This window comes from Mizuhopecten yessoensis, unplaced genomic scaffold (genome assembly GCF_002113885.1).
Source record: "Mizuhopecten yessoensis strain PY_sf001 unplaced genomic scaffold, ASM211388v2 scaffold7493, whole genome shotgun sequence".
NCBI lineage: Eukaryota > Metazoa > Mollusca > Bivalvia > Pectinida > Pectinidae > Mizuhopecten > Mizuhopecten yessoensis.
This window is the reverse complement of record NW_018407075.1, coordinates 164902-186906: the sequence shown is the minus strand read 5'-3', so window position 1 is coordinate 186906 and position 22005 is coordinate 164902. Positions and strand designations below refer to the sequence as shown.

Here is a 22005-nt window from a genome sequence, read left to right as displayed (position 1 = left end):
CGTCAGAACAATCCTACCAAAAATGTTTTAAATAACCTGTTAACATATGGAACTTTTTATTGCTTATCCATCCATATCGATATATTTATTTATTGTTGGAAATCATGTTAGATATTGATCGAACTTTAATAGCCAGTATGCCATTTCTTTTCCATCATATCCATGAACACTTTGCTTTATGAACTGTAATTTTTCTAATATTCATACATGTTTTTGAAATAAATATCATACTCCAAGTAAAGTAAGTAAACACCAAATCTGTCTGGGGGTGTGTCATTTTATAAAAACAGACTTGGGAGTGTGTCAGATTTAGGTCACTTTGTTAGAAGGTCGTCAGTGTTTGGAAAGGAGTTGTGGTTCCTATCAAAATGTCATTAACGCTTTGGTCACTTCCGTTGATAAATTACCGTTTAAGGTCACAGTCAACTCAATACGCTTGGAACTTTGGGGGGAGGAGTACCTTGGTACCAAGCTCTTAGCTAACCCAGTGACACACTTTCCCCCATTGCCCAGTTGCTTTTGCCATATCAATTAAGACTACTCAAAGGTATAAATCAACATTTAGGGAGATATTCATAATGTTATCAGTGCGCCCTGGAAATACAATCTGGATGTTATCATCCAACAGGTCGGGCTCAGGCAGGTCGACCTATCTACGGGGACACTATTGATATATAACGCTATCATACGCGCTACTACACTTCATTCTGAAAAATCTTTGTCGACGGAGTTATCATAATGGAAACTACACAGACAGTTCTGTGGGCTGCACTGTTCTTAATTGCATTAATAGGTAAGTCGACATGCGTCGTGAATATATACATTAATTAATTATTTTGTATTACTTTATATTGTCATATGTTAATTCCTGTTTTGATTTGCTTTTGTATTTTTTTAAATTTCAAGGCAATATAGAAAGACTTAATGTCAAGTGTATAATAATTTTAAACCTAGCTAGATGGCTTGGGAAAAAACCTTTTTGTAAATATACATTTTAGAAGATGTTATATCAGTTGTGTAGTTATCTCAAAATTAAGACATCGATTACTATCAATGTTGGAATAGAAATAGCAATAAATCATATATGCAGAAGCATAATTCAAGTAATTGCATCAATTACATAAAAAACCCATAAATGGGTAAATTACAAATCAAACAACGAAAAAGGAATAATACATAAAAAAATTCAAGAATTGAAAATCCCGAACACAAGAACGTATCAAAAATAAGCGTGTAATTTTTTAAAACAAATTCTTGGGATTTCAATTAATTAAATTCTTTTGCATGAGAAGCTCTTTAACGTCTCTTTAAAGTTTGTGTGCGTGTGACTGGTAACTTTTCTTCAGAATTTAAAACACTGTTTCACAATTCAAAAGTTAATTAATATTCACATGGTAAGATAACAAATCCTTTTTTATGTGTACAATCTATAGGGTATGCAGAAGCCAATTAAGTCACAAATTGTTTTTCTGGAACTTAAGAAGCAGGAAAGGACAACAGCACACCATGAAACATCTCTTTAGATAAGAAATGTTATCAAGGTTTGTTTAGTGCAGCCACGTGTAATTCTACACGACTCTGCGATGCACGACCTCTCATCTTTGTCAGAATATCGATTTGTTATGCTATTGTGTTTCTTGATGATGTAAGTGTCCTGATTAAAATGTCCAGGGGAGCTCCCTACTACACTTTGCATAACAACTTAGTTTACATGTGCTAAGGGTTTGCGTCCTATTGTTCAGATGTTCAACTCCAGCGTATCGTTGTCGATATTTTTTTTTTATCTGTCGTTGATAATATTGCTTTCTTTATCAAGCTCTTTTAACTTATCAATGGATGACGTATGACGCGAAAAGTTCATATGACGCTTTGATATATTTATTTTCCTTGTGGTAGGGAAACACGAATTTTTGTTTCTCAGAGATTTATCATGTTTCATGAGGGCGAAGCGAAGCACTCGTGAAACATGATTGATTGAGGAGAAACAAAAAATTGTGTTTTCTTACCACAAGGGCAATGGCTGCTAAAACATCAGTAACGCAATAGCAAAGATGGTCAAGTTGACGCGCCATTGATGTCGCCTGCTTCAGTCACGCGGAACTCTTGGTTGTGGTAGCTCTATAACCGTGGAAACTCAAGCGCATGATGACGATGATCTTTTATTTTCCCGTTAGGATATCAATAAAATCCAATCAGTATAATAATATAATTTATTCCGTGTTAAAAAACGTAATATCGTATCTGTTAAAGCTTCATGTTCACCTGCCTGTTAAGACTAATACTGAAATCGTTATTTCCTGCAAAGTAATCCTGATAGAATCTTACACTAAGCAAAACAGTCATCCCGTATTGAATTCGTCACCACTTTTAATGCAAACGCTTATCCTTCCGGAACACCTGGTCTTATTTAACTTACTTATACTTTTTCAAATATATGCAGTTAAAATGTATTGAACATTAGTCTTGCAAAACAGTAAAACTAACATCCATGTTTTCTTGGAATACATTACTCGTTTTATGCAATTTTATTTTTTACACAAGTGGATAAAATAAAATATAGGTCTGCCGTAAAATAGTTGAACCGCAGTGTCCATTTTGGAGATGACATATAGAGTTAATCCTAATATTTGTATCTTGACTTTACAGGGCTTGTAGCAGCGGATTCCCCTTTTGCAGGAAGAGTGTCGAAAATCAGTTCCTGTGCGTCGGTCAAGCTGCTCGATCAGATACGAAATGCCAGCTGTTCCTTTGATAAAGACTTATGTAGCTATCAGAATCTTAACCATGACGCTAGATGGGTTGTGAAAAATGATAAAGTTGGAGGATTTTTCGGTATTGGAGGGACAGGACAACACACAAACAACAACGGTAAGTGGATGTATATAACAAACATGTACACATGTTTTTTCTGTCCCACTGCACTCTGGTATTACGTATATACAGGAACCCTCCCCCCCCCCCCCAAAAAAAACTCATTTGGGATACAACTGAAGCATCGATGGGTCTGGACACTTTCGTTAGCCAGGTAGCTCAGCCGGTTCGAGCGAATGTATAACAATATGAAGTCCAGGGTTCGAATCATGTCTTATCCCCGATTATTTTTCATACTATGAAAACTGTTGTTCATTATGTTTTGTTCATTTCATCTTTAATATTTGTCATAAAAGTCCCACAAGGAATGGTTTTAGTTTCAGAAAGGATTTATAAACACTATAGTAATGCCAGAAAAAACTCCATCAAATGCGTAGTGGCAGTTTTTGGCAGTGGTATGGGGATTCGTTATATAAATAATATAACATAGAAACATACATGACGAAGGAACACAATATTATGACTCGTGCCATGTCCGGGACCCGAACCCACGACCTATCGCACCAAATCGTCAAGCCGAGACATTTCCACATTCTACCACTACACCACCTAATGTTCTTTAAAACGATATTAGGTGTTGCAGTTGTCAACAGCTCAATACTCTCGACATGTTCATAGTGACAACTCATCGTTCGATTATATGAGTTCCCTGTGTAAATATTAAGACATATACAAATCTATACGGATACGAATTGTATAAATATTATTACATTTTTGACACAGCGCAAATCCGAGAGGTAGATCATGTATTGAACCTTCTGATCAAGAATCACTTTTAGTAATGACGTAGTTGTGTATTACGTGACAAGTGTAAACAGTGATTTTTGTCCACCTACACCAACAGAATAATTAATTTTACAATTTACAATTTATCAATTTAATCTATTTCAGATTATTAAGAAAAATTTACGTGTTTTAAAACAAGAATAACTTCATGACTCTATCAGCTAGACTATTTATACCAGTTACATTTAACATCTACAGACTGGATTTCATTCAAGCACCGAAGTAGTATGGCCTTTAAAAATACATACCGCAGACAGAGAAAATATGCGTCATCTTCAACAATATCATATCGTATTTTCGATGCTGTGTCCAGGGTACTTCGTTCAGCCAGACGTGAGTAACTCAAGGGCCGCAGGTGGGACGTCATTTGAACTGGCGTTACCTGAGATGCCAGTGGGGACCGTCTGTATAGACTTCTGGTACGACAAACGGGCAAAGTCCACATCAAATCTACAGGTTATCGTTGAATGTCCAAATGGGCGCAGGAATTTAGCTTGGAATGGACACACTAGCTCTAATAGTTGGAAACAGGCGGGACTACTGCTTCATATGGAGACTCAATACAAGGTATTTCATGACATGTTGTTCGCTGACATTTTATGATATGATGTTCGATGACAATTTATGATAGGATGTTCGCTGGCAATTTATGACATGTTGTTCGATGACATTTTAGGATATGTTGTTCACTGACATTTTATGATTGGTTGATTGCTGACATTTTATTAAATTATGCAATTTTCAGCTAACAATTCAACACATAAAGTTAGCGAACAACATTTACTTAATTGTTAATAATATCAGCGAATACTTTATGATTGGTTGTTCGCTGACATTAATTTGTATGATTGGTTGTTCGCTTACATTTTATGATCGGTTGTTTTCTGACAATTAAGTAAATGTTGTTAACTTTTTATGATAGAATTGTTAGCATAATTTAACAGTTTCACTCGCCGCAAAGAAGAAAGATACATGATGATTCATCATGGTATCGATTGGTAATCGGTTATCTTGATCTATATTAAGAATCTCATTCAGGAACTATTTGGAGTAAAATTTGAACAAAAATCATTTATTTCAGAACGGCAACGAACTATAATGTTTTGTTTAATGTTTATTCTTATAATATTCGAGACTCTTTTATGCTTCAGTGGAATTGAAGCGTCATTTGTGTTTTTAGAGGTGCCATTACAAATGGAAATGACAATTTCATCATTTGTAGGTGATATTTAAAATGGAAAAAGAAGACAGTTCTCACGTAACTGGATTGGATGACGTCAATGTTTACAATGTGAATTCCACTACAATACCACAAAGAAGCCAAGGCATACATTGCGAGCAGACGACACCGGCTGTGTACCTCGACGAAATGACTACACCGTCCATTCCACAAGAATTAAACGGTAATTAGTTAACTTTTTGTAATATTTTGTTATCGTGGAACGTGTAAAATGTTCAATTAGCAGGCTTTTCAATTTTACAAATAGAGTATTATCATTGGCATATGTTTTGCTAAAAGATCTGTTTGGTATGAATTTAAACTGGTTAAAAAACATTTTGTTTTATTTATGAAGTGCAATGTTTTATGCGCCCTACTTTATGATTCTAAAGGGTAACAGGTCATCTCGGCACTTGGAGAGTTCGGCACTTACGGTTCGAGATACCTCGACACTTGTTTCGGGTCACCTCGGCATTATCAATGGGACACCTCGGCACTTGTCGTTATTTTTTCGCTACTTTTCATAATAATTTCATATTTTCCCAATAACAACAATTAATGGGGTTTTTTCTGGTACAAGTACACGGAAAGAATGGTCTTCTATTTTAATTATACCAATTCATGTGTTATTTTTTTTAATTATGTTGTGTTTACATGTTCAAAACATGTACGTGTAAAGAATGTACTTCTATTGTTATTTTTGTTTATTTTATTTTATTGCACGGTTTTAATTGTGTTAAAAATATATATACGGAAGTCTAGTTGCAACAAAGTGTATGTAGAGCGTTAATTACTGTAAGTGTTTGTTTTCACATTCATGTACATATCCTGTCATCATGCACAGGTGGCTGTGATCATTAAGAAAACAACGAAGCTATGCTCATTTCAGAAACGTATTTTCTTTGAAGTTCGTAATCATTTTGGCGCACTGTATTAACTTTAAAAAAAAACCACCGCTGTAAATCAACATTTCTATTACATCAGTAGGTCATGATTAAAAAAGAATCAATTTAACCAATCAATGATGAAATTGAAAAATGAAAGAATATCGCAGGATATAAATTAGGAGCCTGTAAAATGAAGTATTACACTTAATCGAGTCCTGTCTGAGCCATCGGCAACTTGTGTTTCGTGCACCCGTGTTGTAACACTTGTGGCACTTCAGAATATGCAAGTCTATGCTTATAACACCTATAATGTTGTATGTGTAACAGGAAATGATACCGCCATTGACTGTACTTTCGAGAACAACTCCTGTTCTTGGCACCTCGGTAAAGACAGCAACTTCGACTGGCACCTTGGTGATAGCGAGGAAGCGCAAGGATTATCTGCCCCTCGATCCGATCATACCACTGGGGGTAAGACTTCTGCATTAAGGCACAAATGTTGAATTTGAAAAAACTTTTGTTCTCTATAATTGTTCTGTACAGAAATCATGAACAGGATTTCCATGGATATGAATAGATATACTATTAAATGTGTTTATGGGTGACGGGTTTGATTTGTATATTATTTTAACGTGAAAAGAAGCATACCATTTCGTTTCGACTGTCCGGTTAATAAGAAAGCATGGAATACTAAAATAGTTTACATGTTGTTTAAACATGTATGTAGTTAATATGGTGCAGTAATACTTTAGCTTTGCTTTGCTTTCTGCATGGAAGTATTAGATAGGCGCATCCTTACCTGTATTTCTATTAATACCTTTCTATTCCTAGTCTTGTAATAATAATAATTAATAATAAATATAATAATAATATACTTATAATAATGATGATATACATTCTTTATTGAAAATAAATACATGTTAAGCCATAGGCTAATAGCATCCACATTGTCCTCAAAGATCTCGTAAGGTCCTTGAGGGGTGCTCCTTTTTGAACAAGAGATATTCTGACAGGCAAACACTTCCTGTACCCTTACTAGGTGGAAGTTATGCCTACATCCGGGGGTCGGAGGTCAGGAGTTCAACTTGGAAGGCCGTACTGCAGAGTAATACTATCGACTCGGACGTGCACCTGCAGTTCTCCTTCTGGTTTATAATGAGCGGGGCTGGGGTCGGATCCCTCACCCTCTACCAGAACGTTTCCGGGGATGACAGACGTAAGGTGTGGTCACGTGTTGGCCGTCAGGGGCCGGACTGGACACAGGCGGTCATTGACCTTCCGCCGGGAATGTATACAGTGAGTTTTGCGAGTTTATTACATTGATCAGGGATGTGCCTTAACCCACCTTCTATCAACAGCAGATATTTTGACAACTTTGAAATGTTGTGCTGCGCTCGTTTCCCGCTACACGTCTTTGATTGTTTTCCGTGGACACATCCTGCTGTGAATCCAATTGAAGCTGTACAATTGTAAAATTTGATTTAAATAAGCAGTTAAAGATAGACATTTTTCATTACTACTGAAATTGCACGTTTAATTGAATAGGCTGTAGATTGTGTATATCATGTTCCCTCTCTATTCTTAAATATCTCAAATTGACCCTGTACAACTTACAAATGTTTATTTCCCTTATCGGCAGATAGGCAATTTAGAAACAGTTTTGAATTGGAGACAGGTAGTGTTCAATTGCAAATTGTGAAATGTGATCAAATCTTAAGGAAACATTTTTTTTGTGTATATAATTAGCATTTTGCTGGCTTTCGGGTACCTAAACGTCGTGAACATTTACATCTGATGGGCAAAAATGTTCTTTTTAATAAGCAAAACCAGACTTCAGTAAAATTATTTTAGGAATATTTGTACAAGGAACAAGTGATTGTTCAGAAGAATTTATTTAGAAGAATTTTACTTTATTTATAACACTGAATATAAACATATAACCATTATTTTATCTATCACACAGTTGCAGTTCGAGGCCACAACTAAGTACCACTACATGAGCGACCTGGCTATTGACGACACCGTTCTAACGAATAGTGAGTATATCTTAGATATACATGTAGCAATATAGATGTGATCACTTATGTGTGTGTTTCGTTCATATTTCATTATAAATGGTGGAAGATTCTGCCTCTAACACCGACATAAGTCCTGGAAGGACAAAACAGCTGTTTGATGCCGTGTAACTAATTTTTGGAATACTGTATCTATCAACAAGTTTTAAAGGTGCGATCGCCTGTGTGTGTTACGTTCATAAATAGACAGCAATGAGATAAAGCAAAGAATACATATTTAGTTAAAATAGTTCAGTTTTATTTGTTTACTAGGTTACAATGTAGTAACACGAAGAGTTTCTTACTAATAGCGAGTAGAGCCCAATATCAGTAATATACAGTACACAGTAATGAAATAAATAAAGAAATACATATTTAGTTACCATGGTTCTGTGTATATGTATACTTTACAGATATCATGAATAGTTATAGTATAAACGTCGTCAACGCTCAAGTACAAATGATATAACTGTAGCACTTGATGGGGCCTAAACACTTCCGCTGACCAGGAGGCTCAGTCGGTTAGACACTCAGAATACCATTGTTGATTATGTCTTGTTTATTTCACCTTAGCTGTCATATCAGTCACACAAGGAATGCTTTCTTTTTAGAAGTGATTCATCAACACTATAGTCATGCCGGATTTTTTTTTTCCAAAGCGTTGTTACAGTTTTCGACCGTTGTACGGAGATCCTTAAAAGAAAAACATTTAAAATTGTTTAAAAAGTTATTTAAAACTATGAAATTTTGATGGAATAAAAAACAACAAACAACACACTCACTGAAATTATTAAGCTCTCTACATTATAGCACCTATTGGTAATTCTGTTTTTGTGAGTAGCAACTGTATGTTTATATTAACACATATGGCAGGTTTCAGATATTCTTCTTTTATTATAACAATAATATTATAATTTAGTTACTGTGACTACAACTACTGCCGCTCCTACCACCACCAAACTGACTCCCGTGCCTCTTCCCATATCATGTGACTTTGAGGTGAACACGTGCGGGTTTTTACCACCAGTGACAGATCCCGGCTACGTTCAGTGGGAGAGGACGTTGAGTCCACTGACAGTCCTCAGTCGGGTGTACGTCACAGGGGACAACACGACAGGCTCAGGTAAAATGGCTACTTAAATACGTCACAGAAATGTGAATCAGGTCAACTAACAAAATATACCATATCCTTCACAGCGCCAACACACAAGTACCAAATATATACTACACAACGCACAGCACAAACCCTACATCGTCAACACACATTTACAAATCTCACCACGCATCGTCATTACACAAGTCAAAGTAAACTACAGGATGTCACTACAAAATGAAAAACCACTACACAGCGTCAACACATGAAGACAAAATCCAAACTCAAAGTCGTCAAGAAAAGACAAAAACAAGACACAGGCAAACAATATGCGGATGACAAAATTGACTTCTACGATAAATATAATGATATTACATTGTGTAATATTTCCCCAGATTTATGTTGTTCTTTTGTCATGCAGGTCACACGTAAGATGTTAAAGTCTTACCCGGTTTAATTGTTTACGAAGGTTCAATAAGTTCCTAGATTACTTATTTTAATGACCTGTTGATTTTTCTTTGCACGTCGTGTGCAGAACAAACAAAATTTAAGACGTTTCTGTTGTGGGTTTGTAAAGAATAGGTCTCCTTGGTTCTACAGGTACGTTTTTGTCCCTACAAGCCATGAGTGCCGAGGCACACCGCGGTGACGTAGCGTCTATCGTGTCCCCAGCTCTGGAGCCACAGACAGGGGCCTGTCTCCGCCTTGCCTACATCATGCCGAGTACGCTGAGTGGTACAATAACCGTGTTTAAGAGACAGGTACGGACGGGAGAACTACATTTGCTGGAGCACCTAAGCGGCTACTACGGTCCACACTGGCGAAGCCTACAAGTCGACTTGTGGAGTGATACACCTTTCCAGGTATTGTGAAACAAGCAGTCTTTCCTACTTCGTACATTTTTGATTGGTGACTATTGTCGTATTTTGTAGGCATACGCGCCCTTTTAGAACCTGGATGTCATTCTAATAATGTATTTAATAGATGAATATAAATTACGTGTTAGGTCTGTATTTGCGGGTTTTTTTTCTTTCAAAAATCCAATATATAAGTATAATATTTGTTACATTTGGTCAGTTGGTTCAGTTAGTTCTATATGAAAAATCCAAAACTTGGTTGAGCATATTGACTGATATTTATAATGCATGTGTGAACATTTTACAGATAGAAATAAAAGGATCTTATGCTGGAGAACCAGGTGCAGTCATCGGGGTCGACGATATGTCTTTGGAAAATAATCCATGTACGTATGTAAAAGAATATTGATGTTGTGATATGCATCCTTGATGCTAATGAATCAAGCCGTCTTGTCTTTGTATATCTGCTTCTCCGTCGACGCAATTTGCACCATCGATCGATCTCTGTTAGTGTCTACATTTACAGCCCATTATTGATATCAAGTGACATGTTTAGATCAATCTATTGCATGCCTGATGTTCAAATCTTCTTGATTAATTAACTCTTCAAAATGTGTAAGCGAAACATTATCATCTATGGTTTATAAACCATACCACATTCCAAAATGTACATCACATATGCTATAACCAAGACTTATCTGAAAACAAAATATCTGTATAAGTTCTTTGTTTTTATTTTTATCCTGACGTAAAATGAAAAAAACAAATATTTAAAACCCTGTTGTATCTGCAGGCCCAACAACTACTACATCCACTACAACGACAACTGCTCTCCCTTTACCTCCATTCGAGGTTGGTCACATGTGTGATGCTCACGACGAACAAGATATTGCTGATATGTCGTGCTCATTCGACTCGTCTGTGTGCTCCTATTCCTCTGTCGGGGACAAATTGCAATGGATTCAACTCAACAACTCTTATCACGTCATTCCAGGAGGAAAGACAGGTACAATAAAAATTGTCTTATGAGACTAACTAGGGGAGTACAGAAAGTGACCGCCGTATGCATGTGGTCTTTTAACACAGTTGGTCTCTTAATAGAGTTGCTTACGTAACCAGGTTTGACTGCACTGTAGTCATCGTTAAACAACACAAGAATAATGAATATATTAAGATAAAGGGTATCAACAAATTAAACTATAGAACTTACCATTGTCACTATTATAAGTGACCCTTTCAATCGAAATACTTTATAAGAATCACATGTCGCTATGCAGTTGAAGGAATTATAGTTGTGCGAAATTTGTATTTTTTTAAAAATAAAAATGAAAAAAAATAAAAATAAAAACTGGAAAACAGCTGGGGTCAAACTCGGTTCCTTTACACTTAACCAATGTTTTCATACAGGAATAATACAACAAACGAATTTAAGAGCCACAAACCGTATGCAAATCTTGAAAGGGGAAGTTACTCTAAGCAAGAAAAAACTCCCGTTGGTTTCTACATCTTTTATATGGACTGGCTTATACTCCAAGGTAAAAAAAAAACACCACTTTTCTGGTAAAGCTTTAATTGAATTAATATTTTGTCCTATCTACAGGTCCGTATATTGTCCTTGACACTGCAAAAATATCAACGCCACATGGATCTATCGCTCAGTTGAAAAGTCCCGTCTTCAATGGTTCAGATGTTTGTTTAACGTTTTGGTACATCAACCCATCCTTGTCCTCTAATTTGGGGGTCTGGCTGGAGTTCACTTCCGGTGTGAAAACCATGATCTGGTCAACAGACGGACATGAGCATTCCGACTGGCAAGCTGTCTCACTCTCTGTTAAAACAGAAACTGCCTACAAAGTATGTATACTGACTTCTTTGTTTATCGTAATTAAGATATCTGAGCCTTATATTTTCTGCTCCTTTTACAAAATATTCATCTCTATCTTTTTTTGTATGTTAACGGGTTTATGTTGGTACAGTTATATGGGTATAGTGAAATTTACCAATGCTTTTTTATATCTTATACAATTATCGTAACATGAACATAGCATGTCAATATGTTTGCCACACTGCTAACGATGGTCTTGAGTTGTGGTCTGGAAAGTTGCTCGGCATGCCGTTTCGTATTTTAATGTCTGCCAATAGTAGCATAAATGTAAATGTTGCTTTTTAAAATCAGAGGTTACGACATCAAAATGCTCAGATTTTATTTGATTTCCCAAAGACAGATGTTTTTTTGCAAAACGGCAATGTATTGTATCGGATATAAGGTGAAAGAGATTACATTATTCCAGCATAGTTTCACTTAGCCAAATGTTTTTTAATTAGCAGGAATGTTTTCAGATGTCGTTATCACATTTTTATTGTATCTTCAGCTGGTGTTCCAGTCGAAAAAAACAGACACTTTTGGGCCAGTTGGGATAGATGAAATAAGCGTATTTGAATCTTCATCAGGTAATATTTTGTTAAGATGTATAATCTTTGAAAGTGTGTAATATAAAAACTTCAAAAATTCGTTCTTAAAATTCTATTTAATGCAAAAAAGTTCAGTTTGTTGTCATCGACATTTCATTTGCTGATGTAATTAAAAATATTTTTTTTTTAAATTGAAATATAATTTAGGGACCTCAAAATCAATTAAAGGTATATATTTCGACATATTCTGATGAGTGGGGAGTGTTTATAAACGTGTTATGATAGACATCAATGATAGGTCAAAACATACTTTGGCAGTTCATACGCCTTCAACGTCTAATAACAATCCCGACACATCAAGATAGGTCCTAGTCTCACCCTGGAATTTTTTATCATGTCCTTGTGTAATAACATTTCCGTTTCGCGTGGAATGATGTTTTTGAAATGCATTTTCACAATGCTTCGTGTATACAAGCATGTATTATGCTACGCTGCTAATATGGATATTTTTCTGGATATTTGTCTATTGGGATACACGTGAAAATGTGGCAGCCAATCATTCAGATCTAGATCTCGTAAACAAAACATATAAACCAAGCATGTGTCTTAATTCACAGTCATAGCATTGCCGTCGTCCACAACCACACAGACAACTTCTACAATCAGAGCCTCCGAACCATCGACCATTCAACCGAGAACGACGTCTCCGTCTGCTACAGTTCGGCCAATGTCCGATTTAGTAACGTCATCGTCAACAACATTACCAACGCCATCTTCAATATATCTACCAAATACTACCGTCAACATCTCAGAAGGGATTTTAACGTCAAAATCTGTTTCAACGCCACAAGTATCAAAACACACAATATTACAAACATCTTTCACGAACACCTCCCCTGTTTCATCTAGTACAAAACAAGTGACGTCACCTTCAACTGTATCAGTGACGTCATTATTTAAAAGCACTTCGACACCATCAACGACGGTGTCTACATCTGCAAGTACATTGACGTTGACGTCAACTTTGGCAAAGACTGTGACATCACAAGCGCCAAATATTGCAACGTCACCTAAAACAAAAACATTGGTGCCATCTGTGTCTGAAACTGTCACGTCAGATAATTCAGGGAATTCTAAAACCACAGAGGCGAGTTCCAATGGAAGTAGCAATGAAAAATCAACTGACAGCAGCATTAGTATGGAGACGAAGGCCTTAGCGATAGGGTTCAGCGTTTCTGTATTCGGTATCTGTTCTGTTGTGTTAGCAGTCTACCTTCTGAAAAAGAATCGAAAAGTGACGAACCAAAAGGACAAAAATGTTCCAATGCATGACATTAATAATAAAAACATCAAAAGCCAAGCTGGAAATACAACCAGCCAAGTTTCATCAGTTGTAAATGTAGTCGGGTATAAGAAACTAGATGTATAGATTTAAATGCACAATATCAAAACATCAATGTAAGACTGAACAAAGAATGTTTCTTATGTTTGCGTGTTTAAAATCCATTGGGACATCCACCATGTTACGAAACATAAAAAACAATTTCTGCGTGTTTAGCTAAACGTTTAACGTGACCTTTCAGCTATATGTTTCTTGTTTTATATCATCTAGGTGTCGCATTTGCGAAAAGATCAAGATCTGAGAATATATCGCCATAGTTAAGCTACCGAATGAACAACGATTTACATCATATGTTTTAGAAGTTTTATAGCGCATCACCATAAACTACTATATTTATTGTCATACACGATAGCTTTAAGTCATGATGCCTCAACCCGAGACTTCTGACTATTGTTTTGCTTTTTTTAGCAGTTCAGTAATTATAATTATTGATGGGGTCGAGGATTATTGATGTTTCATTGGGTTATTTTAGCGGGAGTAATTTTGTTGCTTTGGCACAATCGCATGTTGTTTTGAGGTAGTAACAGTTTGCATCTTCGTCTATTTGTTCCGTTTCTCGGAACATACTTTACATGTACGCTAATATAGGGATATCATCCGAGTGTATCGAACTGAACCGAAAATATCTAATAGAGTGGGTAATGCAAATAGTTATGTTATATAGTCGCAAAAATAAATAGATAAATGAAGAAAAGGTAATTTTCAAAAACTTAGATAACAATACTTTTTATCTTTTATAATTCAATGTAAGGATAAAATCGCCACTTGATGTTTTGCTATCCAGTGTAAAATATTGTTTGATTTAAGTTATTAAGTGTACAAATCAATTAATAATTATATTGATATCGTAAATCGTGTATAACATGAACTTATACAGTTGTTTTGAAGATTACCCATAAGTACAGATATGCTTTTTCTATAAAATAGAAACTATTTATTCATTTATTAGCGTATTTATATAAATACTGTTAATGCTCCTTGAATTGTCATACCGAAAGAGATCACTTCTTTGTAAGGGTGTGAATGTTTATTTATCTGAATGAACGCATAATTTGATAATATTATCTTGGTAACAATATGTATATATGATTGTAGTAAAAGTTTCAATGACTACATGTTTAGTTACTGAATGGTTCAATACAATAATTTTCTTAATATTAATGATAGAATTAAATTTCCCAGCTTGTATATTGTCTACGTCAGTAGAAGAATGAGTGCTTTTTGTTTTTATTATTGATATCAATAAAACAGTTTTAGAAGTGTAATGTTTATGTTATTGTATTTCTATCATTAACTCTTTTATTGAGACGTGTAGTCTACCGCCATACCTTGTAATTGTAGGCGTCGTGTTCACGTTCAGTTAGTAAGCTAATAAGTATGGTGGATTGTTCAATGAGTTCACATTGACCTACGACATGTTTTTGCTTGACAATTGTAAAACAATAACTTGGTTCCTTGGGGAATGTCACTGAATTAAAAATAACTACGTATATCGTTAACATCAATGCTATATATAATCTCTTGGAGTTTTATTTGATTTGACGAATTCTAGTTTTATCATATCTATGTGGATAAGAAAACAAAATCTTTTAAATCCTCACAAAACAAAAAGGTCGTTTTGGTTGGAATATAGGGGAAGTAACTCGTGTGTCCTAGATACGAGGGGAACAGATATAAAGAGATCATCGTTTAAAAATCTATAAAAAAAGTATATAGGCTAAAACTCTTCCGTAAGAACTCGATTTATCTACGTTCATTTCTTAGCCGGAATAGAAACATAGCCATATGCTACTAATATTGTTTTTATTACAGTCAAACTCCAATATACGAATCGACAAAGTCCAGATTCACCCAAACCCCAATACTGAACATTGTACCACTGAAACAAAAACGTAAGTAAGAGAACTGTAAAACGTCAACATGAAACTATGTTTTAGTTAAACTGAACATTGTAACACTTAAACAAACAAACAAAAATGTCAAAACACAACAATGTAAAACAGCAGATCATCTTCGTCATACATTGGACAAATGGCATACAGCGTGCAAGTACGGACGCCATGAGAAATACTCAGCACACCAGTACAACAGAGACATCAAGATGACACATGATGTCATGGAAACATAACAATTTTCCTTAAAAGAGAAAAGAAGGGGCAAAAGAGAAATAATAAAACTGTAATGATGCTTAACTTTTTAGAACCTACGACTTGTATTTGAAGGATGATATAGCTGCGGGGACCGTAGCGTCTACCCGATCGATTTTTTTATTTTTTCATTTTTTATTATCGGTCCATGGTCATCGGGCCTAGAAGAATCGAACGTTCATAGAATAGCATCCAAGGGAGAAAACTCCTCTTAACTAGAGCACACAAATTCATTCAAAATATACTATAAACGATGGCCGAGAGCGGCCGGACACTTTTCATTCCTTTTATGTTCAAAAGTGTACTATGGTACATTTTTGCATGGTACACATTTAAGTGTGTATTTGTCCCTCATTTACAGCCAAAAGCGGCCACTGGTTACACATTTTATAACATAATATCTACAAAAGGTTTTCATTGGAACCGTTGTTAATTAATTACTCCTGACTTGTCGAATGACGGCGGGGAAACAGGTCTGTTGTTTTTATCAACATAGCCGCGGATTTACCACCAAGTACTTAATAGGTTATACTTACATTATTGTACAGTATACTCAAGCCACTATCGTTGTTCCCGGGCCAAAAGCACGGAATTTAGAAACACAATGTTAAGATGATTAAACAGGAAAGGGGCACCGTACAACCACCAGTCGTATGCATATGTGATGTACTATATATTTATATCAAATAACAATGATAACAATACTGGGGAAATTATCCCACTGAAAACATTGTTTCTTTTATAATATAGAGCTGAAAAAAATAATGTTGTTACAAACTGTAGATTACAATGATGTTTTATATAAATTGATTCTGTTTCCCCTTTGGGTACCCACGGCCATCTGATATTCTTCTACACAAAATGTCATTTATCAACCGTTGGCCGCTTTCGGTCATCTAAAAGTGAACCATGGTACACATTTGACTGTAAAACTGAATAAAAGTGTACCACACAAAGTGTACCCTATGATACACTTTTGTACATAAAAGTAATGAAAAGTGTCCGGCCACTATCGGTCGCTAGAGCTAAAAATGTACATATTTGATCACTTCTATATTCAAAAGTGCACCTCACAAAGTGTACCATGGTACACTTTAGTTTATAAAAGTGATAAAAATTGTACCACCAAAATGTGTACCATGGTACACTTTTGAACATAAAAGTGATAAAAAGTGTACTCTGCCAAAATGTACCATGGTATCCTTGTAAACATAAAAGTGATCAAAAATGTACTTTTCAAAAGTGTACCATGGTACACTTTTGAACATAAAAGTAATGAAAAGTGTCCGGCCGCTCTCGGCCATCGTAACTATATCATACTTAAACTTCTATTAATTCTAATGACTAGAATGTTTTGTTAATACAAATGTATATAATCTTCAGACAAAGATTTCTTTGCTCTAAATATCGACATCAATTAAATTGTAATGTAGCTTTTTAACTTTTTTTATGCAATGAAAATAAATTTGGATAATATTTATAAATATAATAGAAAGTACTGAACACGAACTTATGTAATGCTGTCACGAACATGTCTTAATTGATCATGAGCTACGTTTTGTCATCAAACGAAATATATACACTGGTCACGTAAAAAAAAAATCAAAATATAATACCGAGAAGTATTACGCCTGTGTTCACAACCTGGCTTTGACAAATATACTTCACGCAAGATTATTGGTTAACTTTACCTGTTGTATTCAAGCATATTTGAACCCTGGGGGGAGTCATACTCTTCAGAAAATGCCATACCCTTATCTGGTTCCTGTTTGCCTCCCTATTTAGGTTTGGTTATTTTGGAGATAAGCTTTCCCGGTAGCAGCCAGACCCACCTGATAAGGTTCAATAATCCTGGTCCTACACAACCGGCGTGTATGGCATTGGTTTGTGGAGACTCACTCACCGGGACAGGTTCTGCCATCTGTGTTTCGGGAGATAAATTGAGAAATTTCATTATTTAGAAAACATTACACAGAACAAGTAGTAAAGTCCTGATAATTTGTCGGTATAAACTTTATATTGTGGTCAGCATCATCATCCCATGGGGATTTTTTTTTTTTTTTGTTTCTTTTTTTTTTTGTATATTTTGCTCATTGATGTGCCTTGTTGTATTGTTGTTACTACCCACAACCTCAGTTTGGGGACATGTCATTACTTGGATTGGACAATTCTTTTCAAGACGGGTGTCCTCGACGAAGTAGAAGACGATTTCTCTTCCGGAACATCTGGTCTAAGTCTCTTTTCACTTATGAAGTCACCACGTAAAAATGTCATTTACTTTATGTTGACTTTGAGTTTGAATTAGGGACTTCCTCACGCTTCATTTTCTTCTGGTTATTGTTTACGCAAAACAATTTAACAGTGATATTCATTATCAAAATATTTTTTAAAAAGAATATGAATATATTAATAAAAAAAATTAAACAAAAATTAAACAAAACAAAAAAAGCGCTGACCACCACCTATTACTTCTGAACCTAATTATCATTTTTGATTCACATCCATTTCCCGATACCGTGAAACCTGACTGAAGCGACACTTTGTTTAAAAGACGTACATTAATATTAGACATGTTGTATTGATATATGGCTGGTTTTTACACTAAAACACATATCCAACCACGTGTTTTGGTACCCTTTGATATTGTCAGGGTTCACTGTGATTAATTAATAGCTTTATCTAAATTGCTCACATATAATAAGCATATTTAAGAATTTTGTGAGAAGCGTTAAAGTAGAATTCTATTAACCGAGTGCAATAGGTGAGACATTTTGTCAATAATGGTTCTAGGTAAACCATTGATCGGGACTAGCGGCTCCTCCGGAGTGATTGACGCGCATTCAATAACACGACCTTCCCTTCGATATGATATTCATTTCCATTTAATATGATTCAATAGTTGAACAGGCACAGAGGTACTGGGCAGACTTAATAAGTTCGTTTTAAAGAAGATGACATTGAATACATTGTAAGAACATTGACTCGCATGAGTGGATACCTTCTTCGGTTTGGTGGTGTTATGGACAGAGGGATAGTGGGACTTTCTCGTGTGGGAGCTGGTCTAACGCTGGTTGCGAAGGAACGGCGATATGATAGTGGGATGTTTGTACAAATACACCTAGCCTCTGATATAGGCTGTAAATGAACAGACATATGTATTTGTGCATATATATATATGTCTGAATTTCATCCGTAGTTTATATAAAGTATAATATGACTTTATAAGGTGCTAATAATATCATATCTGCAACTTGGATATACCCAATCTGTTGCCACAAGCGTATTTGTCGGGGAGAGACAGGAACCACATTGTCAAGTAAGTGATTAACTGTTTAATACAGTATAAGACGCAACTCAATTTTGTTTTGTTCCATCCAATGCTTGTCTTTAGTTATAAAGTAAATTGAAGGCAACTAGTAATACGTGCAACATACAACGAAAAGCAAGTGTGAATTTAAACAATAATCATATATGTTTCAACTAAAACAAAAGTCCAATATCCTGAATTCTAGCGACTGGATGGGCACAAAATATGGACAATCATATCATCTTCAGACAAAGTGTTTACAAGAAAAACACTTTGTCGAAAATTGTAGAGCATGGTATTCATTTCTCAGATTTACATTGTATCCAAGCCAGAAGAAGATGTGTTCTTCATTTTCTTAAACAATACACTGTTTACAAAGCCTATGTTTTGGTAAAATTATTTTGTTAGGCAGCTAGTGCCTATCAAGCCATCAATGATGTATTGTCATGGTGCTTTAAAACATGTATATATTTAAACAAAGTACAATAGACACAAATAACACAAAGGCAATACACAAAAACAAAAACCAGGAGTCGGGATCAATAAGAAACTACAATATCAGGACCTAGTAACTGATGTTCAAAAACATATTCTAATGAATCGAACCAGAAAGTTTCTGCTTAAACCCATGATATATTCTGAATAATTATCAATACTTGAATAAAAGACTTGATCTGGAATTCAACATAATCTATAGCATGAAACACCAATAAAAATCAACTCGCGGTAACAATGTACTATTATGGAGAGTTGAACAGCACTTACTCGTTAGCTCAAGTAATTTATTAATGTTTTGTTTGTTTGTTGAATTTGTTTGTTTACGTGATATAAAGTATTTGATATTAGAACATGTTAGGGTTATTACCTGGTCATGTCTTGAGACGATTGTGTTGAATCACGTTTACATTTATTTATAGGGATAAATTTCGATATATGAACATATTCCAAATTAAACATAAACGTTATATATAATAAGCCTGTCGTACGCTGCAGGCTTATCCGGTCTAGGAAACCAAGGACCTGGTACTTTCTTTGTGATAATATCCGTAAACCTGTTTACCGACTAGGTATTAAATTTTTCCGCGCGGCGATAAAAGATTTTAATAAAATCGAGATTCATCTCGCTCAATTTAACTTTATCGTCGAATCCATCGAAATATATCATATACCTTGTATATAGTTTGTTCCATTACCTTTCTAAAGCTGTATATCTTTAATGAAGTGGGTATTAACGACCTATTAGAAATGTAGAAAACCCCTTTACTAGATAACATACTAAATAACCTTTAAAAGGGCGTGTTTGAACGTACATAACACCCTGAACCAAATAGTGTTTTGGAGCTCTAGTGTTTACATTTGTTTCAGAATTTAGATATTCTGTTTTCGTGACTTATACTTTATTTCTCTATCTTTTCATATTCGCTTGGAATACATTAAAATGTGCTATTTGGCAAGTTTCCAAAAGTGTCAGTTTTGGATTGTGCGTATAATGAACATCTTGTTATTCTAACTTGCATGAAGTTGTTTTTTCTTTATCCGTTACCTAACAGCAGGTAGCACTCCAAGTAGCAGTCAAAAACTTGTCACAAAGTGCACAATCTTTATTTATTTTTGACTGATGGTTAATCATTTCATTTTTGCGGTGTTATCGTGCCCCAAAACCCTTTTTACGTTTTAGATATTGGCCGAATAACAGATGAGATGGGCTAAAATACGTGGGTTTTTTTTTGCAAAGATGTTAAAGTTGTACTTTAAATATTTACTTTATCTGGGAGAAACAAAGAAAATATTATTCTATTTAGGAGCTAAGCAGGCAGTAAACTTCGAAAACCCTTAGTCTGACAACTTTTTATACATATGACATTTGAACAAAAATTGGTTTGGTTTGTTTGTGTTTTACGTCCTATTACCAGCTATGATCATTGAAGGACGTGCCATGTTTTGGTGGCGGAGGAAAGCCGGAGTTCCCGGAGAAAAAATACCGACCTACGGCCAGTACCCGGCGATTGCCCCACGTATGCCTCGAACCCACAACCCAGTGGTGGAGGGTTAGTTGAAGCAGAATGTCAGACGCCTTAACCAATTGGCCACGAACAAAGAAAAACATTGTATAAAAAATAATGTCAATGGCATGTTTGAATTCCAGTTATCAGCTCTGGTTAGCCTACTAAAAATAGTATTTTTCGGACACCCCATACCTGACTAACCGGATGATAGACATTTTGAAAAGAAATCAGTGATCATGATAAGTAAAGAACCAGCAACAACGTCTTATAAGACAAAATGTCAACACGTATGCTTTATTGTCGAATTATGATAATTCTAAAACTGTAGCAGAAACACCATGGCCAGCAAGGCAAATCGCTTCCGCCAATGGATCAAGTGTATTCCAAGTTTATAAAGGAACTGATCGATAATGCTAAAATCAATAAAGAAGACAACACATAGAACTTGGACATTTACTTTTGAATAGCATGCAGTCTACAAATGGTGCACCCAATGAACGTAAGATACATCAATAGGGCATTGTCTTGCGGATGGATTTTAAAGGTCCTTCTTGTATAAAAATATGGATTTCTGTTTCTCGTCCGACTTTGACAGAGAACAGTACCGACCTACCCTGACAGGTATTGTTACCGGCGGATAAAATAAAACCAATGGAAACTCGCGTCAATTATTTATTTCTTGGTGCTGAAACGTCTTTCTATTTGTGTTCCATTCATTCTTATACCAGCGTGGCTTAGAATGTATTTTATGTGTCTGAAATTGATCCATTTTCCGTTCAAAGAAGAATTTGACAAAATGGAAAACAGTAACAATTATGGAACAATTGTTTTATCCGTAAATATATTAACATGTAAAATGTCTGGTATAACAACAAATGCAAGCATATCAAACGCCCTGCGATTCCAACGAAATCAGACACATCAAAAGTACGGTAGTTCCCAAAAAATCAGGCATGCAAAAAAA

At 35.3% G+C, this 22005-nt stretch overlaps 2 protein-coding genes across 3 annotated transcripts in view; both read left to right on the top strand.

The window, feature by feature from the left end:
• Positions 1–721: 721 nt before the first annotated feature.
• LOC110453758 (MAM and LDL-receptor class A domain-containing protein 1-like) lies at positions 722–14839 on the top strand. The gene is made up of 14 exons (XM_021502892.1): positions 722–793; positions 2647–2868; positions 3971–4224; positions 4880–5060; positions 6091–6234; positions 6803–7059; positions 7727–7799; positions 8737–8940; positions 9511–9773; positions 10075–10153; positions 10561–10773; positions 11368–11621; positions 12140–12218; positions 12797–14839. The coding sequence occupies exons 1-14, from the start codon at positions 739–741 to the stop codon at positions 13606–13608; spliced, it is 3090 nt and encodes a 1029-aa protein (XP_021358567.1). The 5' UTR covers positions 722–738; the 3' UTR covers positions 13609–14839.
• Positions 14840–18632: 3793 nt separating this feature from the next.
• LOC110453762 overlaps positions 18633–22005 on the top strand; it is a 32152-nt gene continuing 28779 nt past the window's right edge. For both annotated transcript variants that reach the window (XM_021502900.1, XM_021502897.1), the window contains exon 1: positions 18633–19044. The gene's annotated coding sequence lies outside the window, so the exon portion shown is untranslated. The remainder of the gene's footprint in view (positions 19045–22005) is intronic.